At 42.2% G+C, this 19386-nt stretch overlaps 1 protein-coding gene across 1 annotated transcript in view; it reads right to left on the bottom strand.

Annotated features, from left to right (window-relative positions):
- Dtd1 (D-aminoacyl-tRNA deacylase 1) overlaps positions 1-19386 on the bottom strand; it is a 35192-nt gene extending 15806 nt beyond the window's left edge. The window contains exons 1-3 of the mRNA XM_032904337.1: positions 19233-19386; positions 15275-15365; positions 606-841 (exon numbers count right to left, since the gene is read on the bottom strand). Coding sequence (XP_032760228.1) covers positions 606-841; positions 15275-15365; positions 19233-19275 — 370 coding nt within the window. The 5' untranslated portion in view covers positions 19276-19386. The remainder of the gene's footprint in view (positions 1-605; positions 842-15274; positions 15366-19232) is intronic.

Below are 19386 nucleotides of genomic sequence, written 5' to 3'. Positions count from 1 at the left end.
GTGAACTGGCTCACACAGAACCTTTTCCATCATGTATTGCTTATCTGTTATGCTCTTGGACCAGTATTTCTCACTTGTGTCCTCAAACAGGGAGATTTAAATATGTGTGTGTACGTATGTATATATGTATGTGTATGTATATAGATAGATAGATCCTACCGCAAAATATGTTGTACTGATTACCTTCCTGATATCATAATATTTTGCATATATTAAACCAAATAAAAAAAATATCTACAGTATATCTACAGGACTAGAGAGAACTCAGTGCTGCTCTTGCAAAGGAGAGGAGTTCCCAGCATCCATGTTAGGCAACTCGCAACTGTAACTCCTGCTTCAAGGGATCTGATGCACTTCTGACACTGTGCACACATGCGCATACCTACACAGACCCACAGACATTCACATATCATTTTAAAACAAACCTTTAAAAACATTTTATAATTAATATCACTTGTTTCTTTTCATTGAAGATAGGGTACCGTCTGGTGCTGGAACATTGAACCCAGGACCCCGCTTGCTCCCGTCTTTTTTTCAGTGTGAGCCCTGGGCCTCCCACAGTTTATCAGGTATCCTGCCACTGAGCTGCCTCCACCCCTGCCTACCTCTGATGAGCTCTGGTCTGTAGCTCTTGCGAAGCTGCTCCAGGAAGCTGTTGTAGAAGCTCTCCGCCTGCTCCGTGGGCATGGCCAGGTGGAAGTCGGGCTTGTTTCCCTTGAGGACACACTGGAGAGTGAACTGGCTGACGCACAGCACCTCATACTCCTTATCCATCACGCTCTTGGACCAGTGCTTCCCACTCTCGTCCTCAAACACACGCAGATTTAAAATCTTCCGAACCCTGTGGGGAAAGAGAGCAGTAAGAGCTAACTGAAGAATCACGAGGCTCCTACCTAACACGCGCCATATTTCCAAAGGCAGACACACAGATGGCTCCAGCTCTCACAGAGGCTGTGGCACGGGCACGTTAGTGAGCTATGCCTCACTTCCTCACCTTCTTGGTCATACCGGCCCTGCTCAAAAGGGCTGTTCTGTGATTCCTTTTTGATAGTCCTCTAATTCATAGCGTCATCAGTGAACTTAAGATTACAGCCACCAAACCCATAAGAAACCAGTAGAAGCTGCAAGGGAGGTACTCACACACTCTGGACCTTCAGGCTCAGAAGAGGCCAAAGTGGGTGTGGCCCAGGAATTGAGATACAAACACACAAGCGTCCGTGTACATGCACGGCACACACATACCCTATAACCACATGGAACTCACAAACTACAGACAACACCACTCCCCTTTATCCCTCCCCGATCCAGTACACCCTGCCGTATAGCCGGAGGGATCTGAGAATTTCACCAGCTCAGCACAGCTATGCCAGCAACTCACTCTATAAGCATCTTCTACTCCTTACTTTCTAGAATTTGGTCTCCACTCCTGCGCTTACGGCTCGTGATGGCTTCGCCTGTCTCTATCACTGCTCAGTCAGGCCTTAGTGTCTTCCACCCTCACCTCATGGACTCCCTTCCCTCTGATCCCTGCCTCTTCTCTCTCTCATCCTTATTCTTCCGCTCCTTAATTGTTACCTTCTACAGCTCTAATGGTCGCTAGAACCTGTGGGCTCCGATAGCACTCCAATTACCCTCTCTTAGCTACTTACTCGCTTTTAATTTATTTATTTATTTTATGTACATGAGTACACTGTTGCTGTCTTCAGACACACCAGCCAGAAGAGGGCATCAGATGGTTGTGAGCCACCATGTGGTTGCTGGGAATTGAACTCAAAACCTTTGGAAGAGCAGTCAGCGCTATTATCCACTGAGCCATCTCTCCAGCCCCTTGATTTCTTTTTTATTTCAAAGTCAGTCTAACGCTCACCCCATCCTGATCCACTCTACTTCCCTAAACCCCAGGGTACTCTTTACTGTCCTTGGTCATTTATCCTCCAACGCTTACTGGCTAACTGGCTAGTACAAGAAGCACAGTGGTAATATCCAGCAGCTGTGGTCATTCTCACAGACACTGCTCTACTATGGAACCATGCAGAGTGTGGACCAGGCATCCTGAGCGCCTAGACTGAGAAACTATTTCCTAAACTCACTCAACTCTGCCATGTCCAACCATGTCCCGCCTGAACACTGCAAGTACTTCAACCAAAAGAATATAGCTGTTTTGTTTAAAAGCAAAGAAATAACAGCAAATGCATAAATCTCAATACAATAACAAGAAAGACAAAACGGCAAGACAACATAACTCTCTAAAAATTACTAACGCTGCAGTAACAGCATCTAGTGAGTAAGTGAAATGAGGTTTCAGACAGCAAACTCAAAGTAACGATGATGAGCATGCTAAGCAGCTAAACCAAACAGCTATGCAAGGCAGATGATAGAGGACGTGAGCGAGGGATGCAGCAGAGAGGTAGAAATACTGAAGAGAAGCCAGCCTGAAACTCTGGAAATAAAGAACGCTGTGGAAAGTCTCAGCAATGCAGTGGCCCAAGGAGAGAATAGAATGTGAGTTTGAAGATTAGATATGGGAACTAGAACAATCCAACGGGAAAAAAACAAGGTACCAATGGGTGAGTTCAATAGCCGACTCTCACCAAATTACAGTCCATCCCAACAACAGCAAAAAAGCTTGGGGCTGGAGAGATGGCTCAGCCGTTAAGAGCACTGGCTGCTCTTCCAGAGGACCTTGGGTTGATTGCTAGCACCCACATGGAAGCTCACAACTGTCTGTAACTCCAGGGCATCTGACACCCTCACATAACCATGCATGCAGTCAAAACACCAATGCACGTAAAAATAAATAAATTATTAAAAAACTGACTAAACAGCATCTTAGCTCAAATGGACAGCCATCTTCTATAAAATATGCTACCCGAGCACTGCAAAACACACATTTTTTTCTTAGCAGCCCATGGAATTTTCTCTAAAATAGATCATACATTAGAAAACAAACCAGACTCAAAAAATACAATTAAAATCTGAAAACTTCAAAAAGCCTTGGTATCCTACCTGATCACATTGAAGTAAAGCTAAACATCGATAACAAGAAAGGCTCTAGAGCACGGGCTCATGGAGATCAAACAGTACACTGTTAATCAATGAGTGTGTCCTTGAAGGAACCAAGAAGGAAATAGAAAGCATTCCTAGAATCAAGTGAAAATGAAAATAAAACACACTAAAATCTGTGGGGTAAAGGCAGCCCTGAGAGGGGTGTTTATTCCTCTAAGCACCTGCACTTAAAGCTGAGAAGCAAGGAATAAATAACTTAAGGATTGATACCCAAAGCTCTGGGAAAGAAAAACAAATCAAACTCTAAACAGGTCGGTGGGGGAAAATCATTAAGGTCAGGATAAAAATTAGTAAAATGAAAACCAAAAAATAGAATCAATAAAGCTAAGAGTTAGTTCTTCCAAAACATAAACTAGATGAATGCTTATCTAAACTGACCAAAAGAAAGAAAGAGATGACACACTTAATGATTTTAGAGATGAAAAGGGCACCATTACAACAGATACTAATAAAACCAAGAAAACCATTAGGCCTCACCTAAAAAACATGGATTGTAATAAATTTTTAAATCTAAAAAAGGATGAAGTTTTAAGTGCATATGGCCTGCCAAATTAAACTAAAATGAGATAAACAATTTAAACAGATCTATAAGCAGTGACGTTGAAACAGAAATTTTTAAATCCCTTAACTAAAAAATGTCCGCATCTAGACAGATTCAGTGGTGAATTTATAAGACCATCAAAGGAGAGCTAACACTGATGCTTCTCAAATTATTCTATAAAACAGAAAAGGGAAGAAATACTACTGTTGTGATTTCAATGAGTAATGTCCTCTATGAGGGACCTGTATTAGAACACTTGGTCTCCAGTTGATAATGCTGTATAGGCCAAACCTTAAAGAGGAAGAACCTTGCTGAAGGAAGTGGGTCCCTGGAGGAGGCAGGGTTTGAGAGTCTGTAGTCTCCACACTCTGTTCAGTCTCTCTGCGTTCTATGTCAAGCTTCCTTCCCCACCCACCATGCCTAGTCCACCATTATGATCGTGAGACTTTCTTCTGTAAGTTACTTCTGGTCATATTTTATCATAGTCACAGAAAACTAATTTAATTACCAAACTCCTTCTGTGAAGCTAGTATTAATCTGATACCAAAATCAAATAAAAAATCTTATATAAAAACATAAAAAAAATTACATAAAAAGAATACTACAGACCAATCTCCCTGGTGAACATAGATTCAGAAATTCTCAACAAAATATTTGCAAACAAATTCAAGAATACATCAAAAAGATTATTCACCATGATCAAGTTGGCTTTATTTCAGATATGCAGGGATGCTCAATATATGAAAATCAATAAATGGTCTCAAGAACAGAAACCACATGGTCATCTTGATAGATTAAGAAGACTTTTGACTTAATCTGCCAAGAGGTGGCCTGGGCATGAGAGAGATGCCTTTGCCCCTCTATACCTATGGCTGGTGGAAGAGCCCTGGGGTCATGAGAACAGGATAGCTGAACCTGCCCTCACTGACTGCAGTGCTCCAGAGAGCAGAACCTGCACCTCGCCTAGGCCTGGAGGGTCTGGGCCTGGAGGGTGGTATGAATGCAGGGCAGCTGGCCCTGCCCCTTGCTGGCTGCAGCATTTGGGGAGTTAGCTGGGGCAGTGCTGGAGAGCTGGCCCTTTGGTGGGAGTGCAGGAGAGCCATTGGTCTGACCCACTCAGTTATGACCCAGGACCAGATCCAGGGTTCTGAGTTGGCCCACCCAACATCTACCCCATCTACGAACTGCTGAAGTATGTAAAGGGGGAGCTCCTGAAAATCCAAAGCTGCAGGGATCTCCATGACACAGGGCAACAACAGAATATCCAGGAGGAGTCCTGGTGCAGATCCACCATTAATAGTGTAGCAGAAGCCAGGGGCATTGAACCAGACCAATGGCTCATTGCACTGAATATTTCAAGGAAACATGAGTAGGAAAAAGGGTGTGCTGTGGGACACACTGTGACACGCTGCAGCTTCCACTCCATGGTTTTGTTTTGTTTTGTCCATTTTTGTTTGTTTGTTTGTTTGGTTGGTTGGTTGGTTGGTTGGCTGGTTTTTGGTAGGGAGGTTGCAGCAGGGCAGAGGGCAGATACAAAGAGACAGGGAAATGAATGGGATTGGGGTGCATGATGTGAAAGAGAATCACAAAGAATCAAAACATACAAAGTAAATAAATAAATAAAAAGCCAGGCAATGTTGCACATGCCTTTAATCCCAGCACTTGGGAGGCAGATACAGGCGAATCTCTGAGTTTGAGGCCAGCCTGGTCTACAAAGTGAGTTCCAGGACAGCCAGAGCTGCAGAAAAACTCGGGGTGGGGGGCGGTCCTGAGGTTACTAAGAACTATATCTCAATATAAAGGCTATAGTCAACATTATATTAAGTGAGGAAGAACTTTCCACTGAAACCATGAGGAAGACAAAGGTGTCAGCTGTCTCTGTCTCCACTCCTATTCAGTTCAGTACTGGAAGGCTTGTCTAGAATAGTAAGACAAGAAAAGGAAATAAAAGACAAGAAAAGGAAATAAAAGGCTTACAATGTTATGATTGTGTACATAAGAGACCTTAAATATTTCACCAGAAAACATTTAGAATTAATAGATACTTTCAACAAAGTAACAAGATACAAAATTAGCATATGAAAATCAGCAGCCTTCCTGTACAAGCATACTGAGAAATCAGAAAAAGATCTCATTCATAAGAGCCTTAAAGAAAGAGGGGTTGGGGATTTAGCTCAGTGGTAGAGCGCTTGCCTAGGAAGCGCAAGGCCCTGGGTTCGGTCCACAGCTCGGAAAAAAAGAACCAAAAAAAAAAAAAAAAAAAAAAAGAAAGAAAGATAGATAGATAAATAGATAGATAGATAGATGATAGACAGATAGATAAAAACATGTTAGAATATCCTTATCCAAGTGTGGAAGTTTGAATAAGAATGGCCTCTATATGCTCATATATTTAAATATTTAGTCACCAGGGAGTGAAAAGGAATGGAAGGATTAGCAGGTGTGGCCTTATTGAAGGATGTGGGGGGCGGGGGAACTTTGAGGTTTCAAAAGCCAGGCACAGTATGTCTGTCTCTGTCTGTCTGTCTGTCTCTCTCTATATATATCTCTCTCTATCTCTATCTCTATCTCTATCTCTATCTCTATCTCTATCTCTCTCCCCTACCCCTGCTGCAAATGAAGAGTGGCTCTCAGCCACTCCAGCACCATCTCTGAGACCACACTCCTCACCATGATTAACAGACTAAACCTTTGAAACTGCACATAAGCCCCCAATTAAATGCTTTCATTCATAAGAGATGCCTTGGTCATAGCATCTCTTCTCAGCAATAGAACATTGACTCAGATACCAAGCATATGGAACACCTCCATGATGAAACATAAAACCTCAAGAAAGAATTCATGAGGATGGTGAAAAGATCTCCTAGGTTCACAGATTAGTAGGAGTGATATTATTAAAATGGCCATCCTATCAAAAACAATCTACAGAGTCAATACAATCTCAATCAAAACTACAAATCTACAAACTTGAAACTAGTATTCACATATTAGAGACAACATTCAACAACTGTATTTCTGGGCCTTGGTTATCTCACTTAGTATAGTATTTTCCAGTTCCATCCATTTTCTGCACAGTTTCTTAATAGCTGAATAAAATTCCATTGTGTCTGTAGAGGTCAGGAAGCTAGAAATGCCCCTTGAGAGGTGGCAAGGGAAAGATCTTAATGGGACAAGGAATAGAACACATTTGATGTGAAAGAAAGGATGAAAATACCAGGGGTTAAAGGTTAACTGAAGAGGGTAGGGAAGGAGAATGGGAAGTTGATCAACAAAAACTAAAGATCTATGAAAAAGCCTTACGGAAGCCTATTATTGTATAAGCCAAGTAAAAATATAATTTAGAGGCTGAAGAGACGGCCAAGCAGTTAAGAGTATTTACTGTTCTTCCAGAAAATCTGAGTTCAGTTCCAAGTACCCACATCAGGCAATTTATAACTGAAACACTTCAAATGTCAACTCTGGATGTCTTGATCCCACAAATCTGAATAACCAGGCCAGTAGTGCCTCTTCCAGAACCCAGCACCCTGTTATAATGGGCTGTGAGGAAAGCATTTAGCTGAGGCAAAAGACCTACCTCAAAATAGCAATTATGAATACGTTCAGAGACCTTAAGGAGGCTATGAATAAAGCCTTGAAGACTGCACAGATCTAAAGAAACAGTTGATGAAATTTATTATTTATTTATTATTATTTATTAATGAAAAATTCAAGAAATAAAAGTAGAATTTAACAAAGAAACAAAATCAGTAAAGAAAACACAAACTGAAATAAACCTGGAAAGGAAAGATTCGGCATGTCAAACAAAAGCCTCAGAGGTAAGTCTCACAGCAGGTTAGAAGATATAGAAGAATTTCAAGTCTTGAAGACAAGGTAGAAGATATAGATAGTTCGGACAAAGAAAATGTTAAATCTTAAAATAATCCAAACAAAAAAATCCAGGAAATCTGAAGCACTGTTAATGCTATACCTATTTATAGAGAGGAAAGAGAAGAAACATAGGCCCAAATCACAAAAAATATTTCTTTTAATATTAGAAGAAAATTTCCCTATCTAAAGAAAGAGGTGTCTATCCAGATGCAAAAAATGTACAGAAAATCAAATAGACAGGAACAGAAAAGAAACTGCCCATGACACATACTAAGCAAAACACCAAATGTACAGAACAAAGAAAGGATATTAAAAACTGCAAGGAGGGAAGAAGTCACATATAAAGGCAGGCCTAATAGAATAATACCTGACATTTTTTTTAAAAGATTTATTTATTATATATGAGCACACTGTAGCTGTCTTCAGACACACCAGAAGAGGGCATCGGATCCCATTACAAATGGCTGTGAGCTACCATGCGGTTGCTGGGAATTGAACTCAGGACCTCTGGAAGAACAGTCAGTGCTCTTAGCCGCTGAGCCAGCACTTTTCAATGGAAACTCTAACAGCCAGAAGGTCCTGGACAGATGTTCTACAAGCTCTAAGAGACTACAGATGCCAGCCCAGACCAGTATACCCAGAAAACCTGTCACAATCAAAGAAACAAGAAAAACATTTCAGGATAAAAACAAATTTAAACAATTTCTATCCATCAATTTCAGCTCTACAGAAGGCACTAAAACCAAAACTTTAGTCTAAAGAGAAATATAACTACAACCAAGTGGACACAAAATATAATAATCCTAGAACAGTAAATAAGAGAGGGACCTCCACACCACAATAACAACAGGAACTGATAAACAATACTTATCAATAAATTCTCAACATTGAGGCTGGACAGATAGTTCAGTACTTAAGAGCACTCATTCAGAGGACATGGGTTCAATTCCCAGCATCTACATGGCAGTTCACACCTGCCTGTGACTATTCCTAAGGGATCTGACATTCTCACACAAACACATACAAATAAAATAAAATTTTTAATAATAATTTTTTTCAGTTTTTAAAAAAACATCTGAGAAATAAAACTTTCAACATCAAGGGTCTTAATTGTCCAATAAAAAAGATATAGACTAAGAGATTAGATTAGGAAATAGGATTCATCTTTCTGATACAAACAAGAAATATACCTCAACATCAAGAACAGATATAACCTAATCACAAAAGTAAAGAGACCCAAGAAGCAATCAGGAATATATCTCAAAATACACTTCAAGGGGTTGGGGATTTAGCTCAGTGGTAGAGCGCTTGCCTAGGAAGCGCAAGGCCCTGGGTTCGGTCCCCAGCTCCGAAAAAAAGAACCAAAAAAAAAAAATACACTTCAAAACTAATCAGAAGAAATATAACGGGACACTACACACTCATCAAAGGAAAACCCCACCAAGAAAATACTACAATTCTAAACGTGCGGCAAACATAACAGCACTCAAGTACATAACAGAGACTACTACAGCCAAACCTGCAGTGAAGTGGGATCTCAATGTCCGCTCCTGCCAACAGACAGGCCATCCAGGCAAACAGTGAACAGAGAAATGCTGAGCTAAATAATGTCATAAATCAAATGGACGTCTCAGACATCCACAGTGTTCCACCTATGATTTCTTCTCAGCAGCTCATGGAACCTTCTCCAAAACTGACAACATATTAAGATACATAGCAAGTCTCAACAAATATAAGAAAATTCAAGTAACACCCTGATCATCATGGATATCAACAAGAGAAACAGCAGGAAGTATATGGATGCTTGTAAATTGAACGACACACTCCTAAATGAAAACTGAGTCAAGACAGAAATCAAGAAGGAAAGTTAAAACCTTTTTGAATTGCATTAAAATGAAAATACAACATACCCAAACCTACGGGACACAAGGAAAGTGATTCAGAGCATTAATCAGGTAAAAATATCTGGAAAGATCTCATATTAGTAACTTAAAGACACACTTGAAAGCTCTAGAACAACAAGATGAAATACCAAAGAGGAGACAGGATAGAAAAATCAAACACAGGGCTGAAATCAATGAGATGGAAACACATAGAGAGAGACAGAGAAACAAAGAATCAATTAAACAAAAAGTTGGGTATTCAAAAAATCAATAGACAAATACTTAGCCAAATTAATCAAAAGATAAAGAGAGATTAAAAAATTAGGCATGATGCCTGGATACTGCTATCCTGCCTAGATGATAATGGATTGAACCTCTGTACCCATAAGCCAGTCCCAATTAAATGCTGTCCTTTATAGGAACAAAAAAAAAAAAAATTAGGCATGAGGGCTGGAGAGATGGCTCAGTGGTTAACAGCACTGTGCTCTTCCAGAGGTCATGAGTTCAATTCCCAGCAACCACATGGTGGCTCACAACCATCTGTAAAGAGATCCGATGCCCCTTTCTGGTGTGTCTGAAGACAACTACAGTGTACTTATATATAATAAATAAATAAATCTTTAAAAAAAATTAGGCATGAAAAGGAAGATATTACAACAGACATCAAGGACACTCATAAGCACGTACTTTAAAATATGTATTTAAAAAAATGTATTCCACCAAACTAGAAAACCTAAAAGGAATGGGTTCATTTCATATTACATACCTCCTACCAAAGTTAAATCAAGATCAAATAAGCAATTTAAACAGACTCATAACCCCTAGTGAAACAGAAGCAGTAAATAAAAATCTCAACTGAAAAAGCCCAAGGTTAGATGGAGTCAATACAGAATTCTACAAAACCTTCAAAGAAGAATTAATGCCAATACCTCCCAATCCCAAATTATTCTGTAAAACTGAAACTAAAGGAACATTTCCTGATTCTTTTTATGAAGCCAATAACACCCTGATACTGAAACCACACAATGACCCAACCCCCCCCCAAAAAATTATAAACCAATGTCCCTTATGAATAGAGATGCAAAACCCCCAATAAAATATTTATAAGTCAAATTCAATAAGCAACCTACAGAATGGGAAAAATATTTATCAATTATACATCTCATAGAGGGTTAGTATAAGATCTGAACCAAATCTGTCTTAGTCAGGGTTTCTATTCCTGCACTTGGTCATTCTATATCATGACCAAGAAGCAGTCGGGGAGGAAAGGGTTTATTCAGCTCACACTTCCACACTGCTGTTAATCATCAAAGGAAGTCAGGACTGGAACTCAAGCAGGTCAAGAAGCAGGAGCTGATGCAGAGGCCATGGAGGGATGTTTCTTATTGGCTTGCTTTCCTTGGCTTGCTCAGCTTGCCCTCTTGTAGAACCCAAGACCAGCCCAGGGATAGCACCACCCACAATGGGCTGGATCCTCCCACCTTGACCACTAGTTGAGAAAATGCCTTACAGCTGGGTCTCATGAAGGCATTTCCACAACTGAGGCTCCTTTTCTGTGATAACTCCAGCTTATGTCAAGCTGACACAAAAAACTAGCCAGTACAAAATCTAACCAAATTTAAAAATGGAGTATAGCCTTAAACAAAGAATTCTCAAAAGATAAAACACAAATGGCTGAGTAACATCCTTAGTCATGAGGGAAATGCAACTACCTTGAGATTTCATCTTACCCCAGTGAGAATGGCCAAGATTCCTAAACAAATGACAGTACACGCCTGCAAGGATTTGGGGAAAGGGAACACATATTCAATCCTGGCGGGGGTGCAAACTGGTACCCACTGTGGAAATCAGTGTGGCAGTTCCTCAGGAAGCTGGGAATAGACCAACCTCAAGATCCAGTTATACCATTCTTGGGCGTACACCCAAAGGACTGACTATACATCCTACTACAGGGATAGTCACTCATCCATGTTCATCGTCCAACTCGTAAGTACACCGAAACTGAAATCACTCTAGATGTCCATCAAATGATGAACTAATAACAAAAACATGGTGTATATTTACACAATGGAATATTATTCAGCTGTTTTTTTTTGTTTTTTTTTTTTTGGTTCTTTTTTTTTTCGAGCTGGGGATCGAACCCAGGGCCTTGCGCTTCCTAGGCAAGCGCTCTACCACTGAGCTAAATCCCCAACCCCTATTCAGCTGTTAATTATGAAATTTTCATGTATATGGGTAGGCCTAGAAACAATCATCCTGAGTGGGGTAACCCAGACCCAGACAAAGATTTCCTGTTTTCTCTTATATGTGGATGTTAGTGCTTAAGCTTTTGATATGTGTGCTACAATCAGAAGCCAGGTACCAAGTAAGGAGCCAGGGAGGAGGAGGGGAATCTTCCAAGGAAGAGGAAGTAGAATAATGTGTTATTGAGAGATAAAATGTGGAAGGAGATGGAAGGGAAAGGGAAAGGAAGGAATGTGGGGAGGGACAAGTAACATCAAAGGATTGCTTGTTTGCTTGCTTGCTTGCTTGCTTGCTTGCTTGGCTGTCCTGGAACTCAATATGTAGACCAGGTTAGCCTTAAAATCACAGACACCCTCCTGCCTCTCCCTCCCCAGCTGGGATTACAGGTGCGAGCCACCAACACGCCCACCCCTAAAGAAAAGCCAAGTGGACTGTCATTCACAACCATCCTTAACCCAGTGCCAGGGGATATGGTGCCTTCTCTAGACTCTGTGGGCACCAGGAACACACATGGTATATATTCATACATACAGACAAAACACATAAAATAAAATAAATAAACCTATTAAAGATAGTTTAAGAGAAGTCAAGTGGAAATCTACTGTAAAAGTTTCTTAAAATACATACACATATGAAAGGAATTTAAATGAAGTCACAGTAAAATGGGGGAGACCAACACCCCCAACTAGACATCTTATGCCACCCAATAGCACCTTCAGGGCCAGGAATAGCTCACACCATATTGAGTTGTTGGCTAAGGGGTCCCAGAGACCCTCCAAGCATCACAGGCTGTCGCCAAGGCTACTGTTTGCTCTCCACAGCCCGAGGTCTACTTCTGAAGACACCACTTATGTCACTGAATACGGAGAAATCAGGCGGATGCCTTACTGGAAGCTGCAGCCCTACTAACTAGCATTCATTGCGATAGAAGGTACTCTGCATTGTACTGGAGGAGAAAAAGCCCTAGTATCGCCCAGGGGCAACCACGTGACCCACAACAGCAACCAGCCTGCAACATACAGTGGCGCAACTGTGACACAAATTATATGGGAATAACCAATCATTGATTGAATCTGATTGAATCTGATTGAATTCAAGGCCCACTCCTTGAGATGGAACCTATATCTGACACTGATAACGTGGCCAAAAACCTGAGACCTAGGTGGGCCATGAGTCCTAGGAGAAAACCTACTAACATTGCTCTGTTAAAAGAACAAAGAAATAAAATGACTTACTGACATATTGCTCTATCCATACATCAGTACATCATTCAACCATCACAGAGAATCAGCTTCTTGCAGGAGCTGGTAATTAACACAGAATCCGATGTAGGGGATCTGGTCTGGTGCTGCTTGTATTTAAATGCTAAATACTAGTTCCCAGATCTGGTTTTTCTTCTTCCTCCTCTTCCTCCTCTTCTTTCTCTTCCTTCATCTTCACCACCACCACCACCACCAGATCATTTGTTCTACCAAATGATGCTATATAAACCTTGCTTCCCAAGTTAATTGGTCAATAAAAGACCAAAGCCTGTGATTGGGTGATAGATAGAGGTAGGTGGGTTTTCAGTTACCCGACTGTGGGTCACAGGGAGAGAATGGAAAAGAAAGGACACAGGAGAAGAAAGGAGACAGGGGAAGAGGAAAAGAGATGGACAATGAGCACACAGCCAGGACAAACAGCAAGCAACAAGGGACATATGGCTGGGACATGACTTAGAATAGCTCCAAAGCCTGACCAATCTAGGCTTACAGCTCATAAATGAAATTTCTGGATTATGCGCCTTTTATACGGGCTAGTTAGAAACCATAATTCCTTTTACAGACCCACCCCTGGACAATGTACAGAGGGTGAGAGACTTTAGAGGACTTGGTCCTAAAACGGGATGTCTTTATCAAACCCTTCCCCTCAAGGTTACAGAAGAGCAGGCAGAAAGATTTTCAAACGTAGCTCCAAGGAACAGTGTCTTCTGGACACAGCAGGACTGATGTGCATAGGAACTCAGAGACTCGACGGCCTGCACAGGGCCTACACCGGTTCAAACACGACGAGGTCCCAGTGTGGAGAAAGAGAAGTGAACGAGCAGCCCCACCCATAATCAAGAGGCTATTTGCAATTGATAGATATCTGCTGGGAAAGGAAAACCCTTATCTTCTCTAGTAGAGTGCCAGGGAGTATATCAACTAAATTCCAGGAAGTAGTCGACAACACAAAATAGACATGCATGCATGCACACACATACACACACACACACACACACACACACACACACACACACACACACACACACACACACACGACAGAGAGAGGGATGTCTTTGGTGGGCTTGCCTAAGGAGGTTTTCCTCATACAGATGACAAAGGGCAACTACTGTCAAGGAAGTGGACCAGAAAATGGTTGTAAGTCCAATTTAAAAGCCACGAAAGAACCACCTGTATGAAAGCTCAAATTCCCAATTCTAAGAGTCACCCTTTGATGCTGAAGGCAAAGACACTGTCATCTGGTGGGTGACCACATGGGTATCCTTCGTGAAGGGTGCTGTTCATTACCCCTGCATCAAGGACAAGGTTTGCCTTATGTGGAGTTCTGTCCCTTAACCACCAGCAGTGGGTCCCAGTCAAATTGTCAGTCAATTTGATCACCACTGTGACCAAATACCTGACAGAACAAACCTGCAGAGAGGAAAGGTTTCTGATGCCTCAGAGTTTCGGGCATTTTGGTCTCCTACGGCAGGGGGAGCATGGCAGCTCCTAACATGACTAGCATGTTCTCTTACTCCATCTGCACCCCAGCCTATGGGATGGTGCTATCTACATACGCTAAGAGGCCTTTCCCTTACTTACTCCTCTCTGGAAAAGATGCTCACACACATACCCAGAGGTGAGCCTTACTAATCTCCTATGAGCATCTCAACCCAAATAAATAGATGATCAAGATTAGTCATCAGAGCATTGAAGAGATCCAGACCCAGAACCAAGTATTACCCACTATCCCGCTCTACTCCATTTCAGCTCTTAAGGGACTCACTCAATCAATACCAGCATCCCTAAAGTGGTATCAAACTGCTTGGATTAGTCATCAACATCTTAGCAAGAATTAGGTTCTGGGCCTGACTTTGATTCTAATAACCATACTGAGGCTCTGGGCAGCACGGGACAGCATCTGAACTGAACACAGGAAGTACTAGAGGAGAAGCAGGGGCAGATGAAGATTTACTCCGTTAAGACAGCTTGCCTGGAAAAGAGCAGCAGCCCAGGGTGCACAGCCAGATCCTAACTTGGGGTCAGGTTTTCACTGAGTGAGCACAAGCATGGCCTAGAGCAAGGAAATGAGCCTCTCTGAGTTCCAGATCCTCACATGACCGATGCACAACTCGGCATTTTGCTTAAACAGTACTCAAGTCACACTGCCCTAGTTTAAAGAGAAATCAGACAGAAGGCACTCAACATTTATGAGAGAGAAACACTGTTTGCAGAGGCGATGGTACATGGGCATAAGGTAGACTGGGGTCCTATTCCACTGCTGACATCACTCTTGTTTTGTCTCCTCTGCGTGGAACAATGCTTAAAACAGCACAGGCTCAGTTTATAAGCACAAAATCATTACAGGCGCTGCCAGAATGGCCAGCACATAGCCCAGGACTTAGCGATGACTTTAAGAATCCAGATCTTACATGTGCTCCACTTCCTTCTGTGTGTCTTCCATGGAAATACCCAGCAAGACACAGATGCCCCGTCCGATGGCGCTGATCTGCTCTCCTCCAACTAAAAGGAACCAAGAAGGAGGAAAGACTTAGATATAATCAGGCATTGTGAAGTGTCTTTTCAGTCACTTTATGACCATCCTTAACATCACACATCCTTCTGACCACTTCTTTGGCTAAGGTCGGTGAGTGCGTGAGCCAATGACTCCCATCCGATCTGGTTTCTCATCTGGAACCCATCGGAGCTGTAAGGTGAATAATCTCTAAGCGGGGTATTAGCACCAGATCTTATTTGCAACTTTGGGTTCATTGCCTGGAACGTTCCACAGTTCCATATATGCATCTGAATAACAGAAAGGTGATTTCCTTCTCCAGAGACTCCAGCTCGGCGAGATTAATTCTCAGAAAGGAGAGCCCCCGTTTTTCTTGTAAATCAGCAAACCTAGTAACTCAAAACATAGACAGCACAGAATGGAAAAATGTTCATGGCATAAAAACAAATACGTTTTTCCTGTTTACTATAAAGGTGAATTCATTACCCATAAACGCTGTGACTTACGTGGTAAGCTTCACCTCAGAAACTGCTGTCATCTCCCAACATATATTTCTAAAGTAACATTCTGAGCCAATAGCATCTAAATCTTTTTGAGTCATGCATTGTGTCCATATAAAAAAAAAAAAAACCTCTAAGAACACCATGCTAATATCTGTAGTCAAATGTACTCCCTACTACTTTTAGCGAGTATCTCAAAATTTTGGCACAGTATCTAGACTAATATTCATCATTATGGCGGTGAAGTTAAAGCTCATATTTTAAGTGGCAGCCTTGATTAATTTCCCCCTTCTTGCCCAGTCTCATTATATTACTGTTGTTTTTCTTTTTTTAATTTCATTTTGTACTGACCTAATGTTCCAATCAGGAATAGAAGAATGAATTCTGCCTCTGTGTGTGTGTGTGTGTGTGTGTGTGTGTGTGTGTGTGTCTTCTGCTGTGCACCAATATCTGCAAATATTCCTAACAAGGAAGCACATACTAAACCCCAACTTCTTCAACTTTCGATTGTAATTATATATGGACTCACATGACCAAAAGCAAGGGTTACAATAAAAGGTTTCTGAGTGTGCAAACACCAAAACTTAACACAAATCTGAACACATAATGTGTCCCAGGTGCTTCTGGCAGTGTTCATTCATGCTGCCTCATGATGCCACTTCAATGCAGCCTTGGTGCTGAACACAGAACACGCACACATGCCACACAACACCAACAAACACTGCCCGAAACGACTCTCCTCAGATTTGATACTCTCCCACGTCTCGATGGTAACGTTTTATGGTACACACCCAGTTTTATGCTCTTTGTGCTCAGAAACACCATGGCTTATAGGAAAGAATGGCTTTTAATATTCCCTACTATTATTCTTCAGCACATAAGTATCAAAGTAATGAGGCCAGCAAGCATAGGGAACAGTTTAGCAAACTGGAACTCCACTTGGTTTGGACTTTGCACTCTTCTCTGAGCCATGTACCTAGCAACCTCTTAGCAGCCTAGGACCCCACCTGCATAGACCTCATGAACACTTGGGGTCTCATTACATTATCTGTCATTATATTAATTCGGGTCGTTTACAGTTGACTGAATTTTTACATTGATTTGTCTACTCGTGTGACAGACATGCTTGTGCCACAGTATGCATGTGGAGATCAGAGGACAACTTGTAGTAGTTGGTGCTCTCTTCAGGTCCTCAAGCTTGGTGTCAAATGCTTTTAACTGGCTAAGCCGTCACATAGGCCCTGTATAATTGCTTCAAGCAATGGAAATAAGTTGTTCTCCTTGGCAACTTCTTGATAATGCCCCATTACTACCCAAACATATCCTAGAACACTTCTAGAAACTACAGGCAATGGCCCATCCACTCTAGACACTTGACAGTCATTCGGGTTACTCCCTGACTCTTATCCTGAACTGTCTCATTAACTTAAGCTCAAGTATGGTCAAAGGACTCCCTAGGGAAATTCCAAGAGTGTTAGACACTCCGTGTAAGTACCAGCCCAGGGCCTCACATGTGCCAGGCCGTGGTTTGATAGGACAGGGTTTCACTATGTAGCTTCAGTCTACCCTTCAACTCACCAGGTAGCCCATGCTGGACTCACACTAGAGAACTCCTACCTCTGCCCCCATGGTGCTGGGATGATAGGAATAGGCCACCATCTACAACCAAAGGTACATTTTCCAAACTCCTGATCAGCAGGATAGAGGGCTTAAGGACCAAAGCTCAAAGTTTAATATGTTGGTGATAACCATAACAAGTAGACAGATTCTCCTCCCCAAAAAGCAAAGCCATCTTTCATCAATGAATTTTCCCAATTTTCATGTGCTCAATATTTCCTGAAATGTTATTAGTCCCATAAACTCCAGTCCTATTCTGCTCCTTATTAATCCAGAATGATTTCTAAAACTAAAGTTAGCAGAACAGCTTGCAAATCACTAAACAGGATTAAAAGGTGGTCTCTTGGGTCTAAATATGTGGTTTGGCTACTTGGTTGGGGAGGAATCTTAGGTCTAGATTTAAACTTAAAAACATGTATTTGGTATAAAATACCAAAGAAGAAAAAGATATCTGTATTGCTTAAACTGAAACTTTGGGGAACGGAGTGTCATAGGGTCTCTTTTGTTGTCTAACCTGCTTTGAATTCCTAGGCTCAAGGGATCTCCTTCCCCCCTCTAAAGTGCCTGTGACTACCTGTGCTTGCCATAATATCTGACCTAAAAATGTAGTTCTGCCAATATAAACTTAAAATACACTGGGCAGTGGTGGTAGACACCTTTAATCCCAGCACTTGGAAGGCAGAGACAGGTGGATCTGTGAGTTCAAGGCCAGCCTGGTCTACAGAGTGAGTTCCAGGCTAGACAAGGCTACACAGAGAAACCCTGTCTCCAGGAAAAACAAACAAACAAACAAACAAACAAACACTAGATGAGTGATGGCTCAGCAGGTGAAGACACTGGCTCTCAGGCCTAATGCCCTGAATTGAATCCCAAGGACCCGAATGGTAGTGACACATCTAAATTGTTCTCTGGCCTAGACACCAGTGTCTTGTTACACACAGAAACACACACATACACACCAAATAAATAAATGTGTTTATTTTTTTAACGTAAGACTGAAAGAATGGCACACGTGGTTTTTTTTTTTTTTTTTTTTTTTTTTTATAACACTTTTCAAATAACTACAGTAGCTGGATCCTGAATATTTCAACTAGACTCCCACAGTCAACTGATGGCTAACGGTTGAACGTCTTGGTCCATATTGAATTAGTAGGAAAGAGAAAACATGTCATCTCGAATTCTGTGGTTCTGTGCCGCTCAGAACCGACATCCAGAACCAAAGGATGATCTGCACCTGGTTAGGATGCCTGCATGTAATGGCTCACAGCTGTCAGAGTTCAAACAATTAGCAATCCCTGGTCTGTGCATTTTATCATGAGCCAAGTTCCATTTAAAAGAAAAAGATACACAAAGGGGTGGGGGGTGCTAAAATGCAACATTTCAGACCGAGCGGTGGAAAACGAGGGAGTCTGCTCCGGAAATGCTCCCTATGTGTTGTTTGTGCAACAGTGCATTCAACACCGGGCCCTGGGGATGCTCACAGGTTCTGACACCTTGTCTGTGGGGAACACACACTCACACACACACACTCACAAAGATAATGATGATGATTATAATGGTGATGACAACGGAGATGAGGGTTTATGTAGCAACAAAAGCACGGAGCCTGAACCCGTGGGCGGCCAGGCACGTGCCGGATCTTCTCGGCCACGGCGCTGCCCCGGAGCTGCCCCGCAACTCGGGGCTGCGGGGAACCCTCACTCGGAACAGCGGGTCGCCGGGGTCAGAGGCTGCTCCTCCCGGGCCCGCCCGACTGACCTGTGACGCTAGCCCGGGTGACGCGCTGCACCACGGCCTTCATGGCGGCGGCTGTAGCGACTGGGACGCGCCGTGTGGTCAGACCTTGCGACTCCGCCAGTGGCTCCTCGGCCGGCGCCCTCTACCGGCAACACCGGAAGAGCTCCGCGAGGAC

The sequence above is a fragment of the Rattus rattus genome, chromosome 5 (genome assembly GCF_011064425.1).
Source record: "Rattus rattus isolate New Zealand chromosome 5, Rrattus_CSIRO_v1, whole genome shotgun sequence".
Taxonomy (NCBI): Eukaryota; Metazoa; Chordata; class Mammalia; order Rodentia; family Muridae; genus Rattus; species Rattus rattus.
This window is presented reverse-complemented; position numbering and strand designations above follow the sequence as displayed.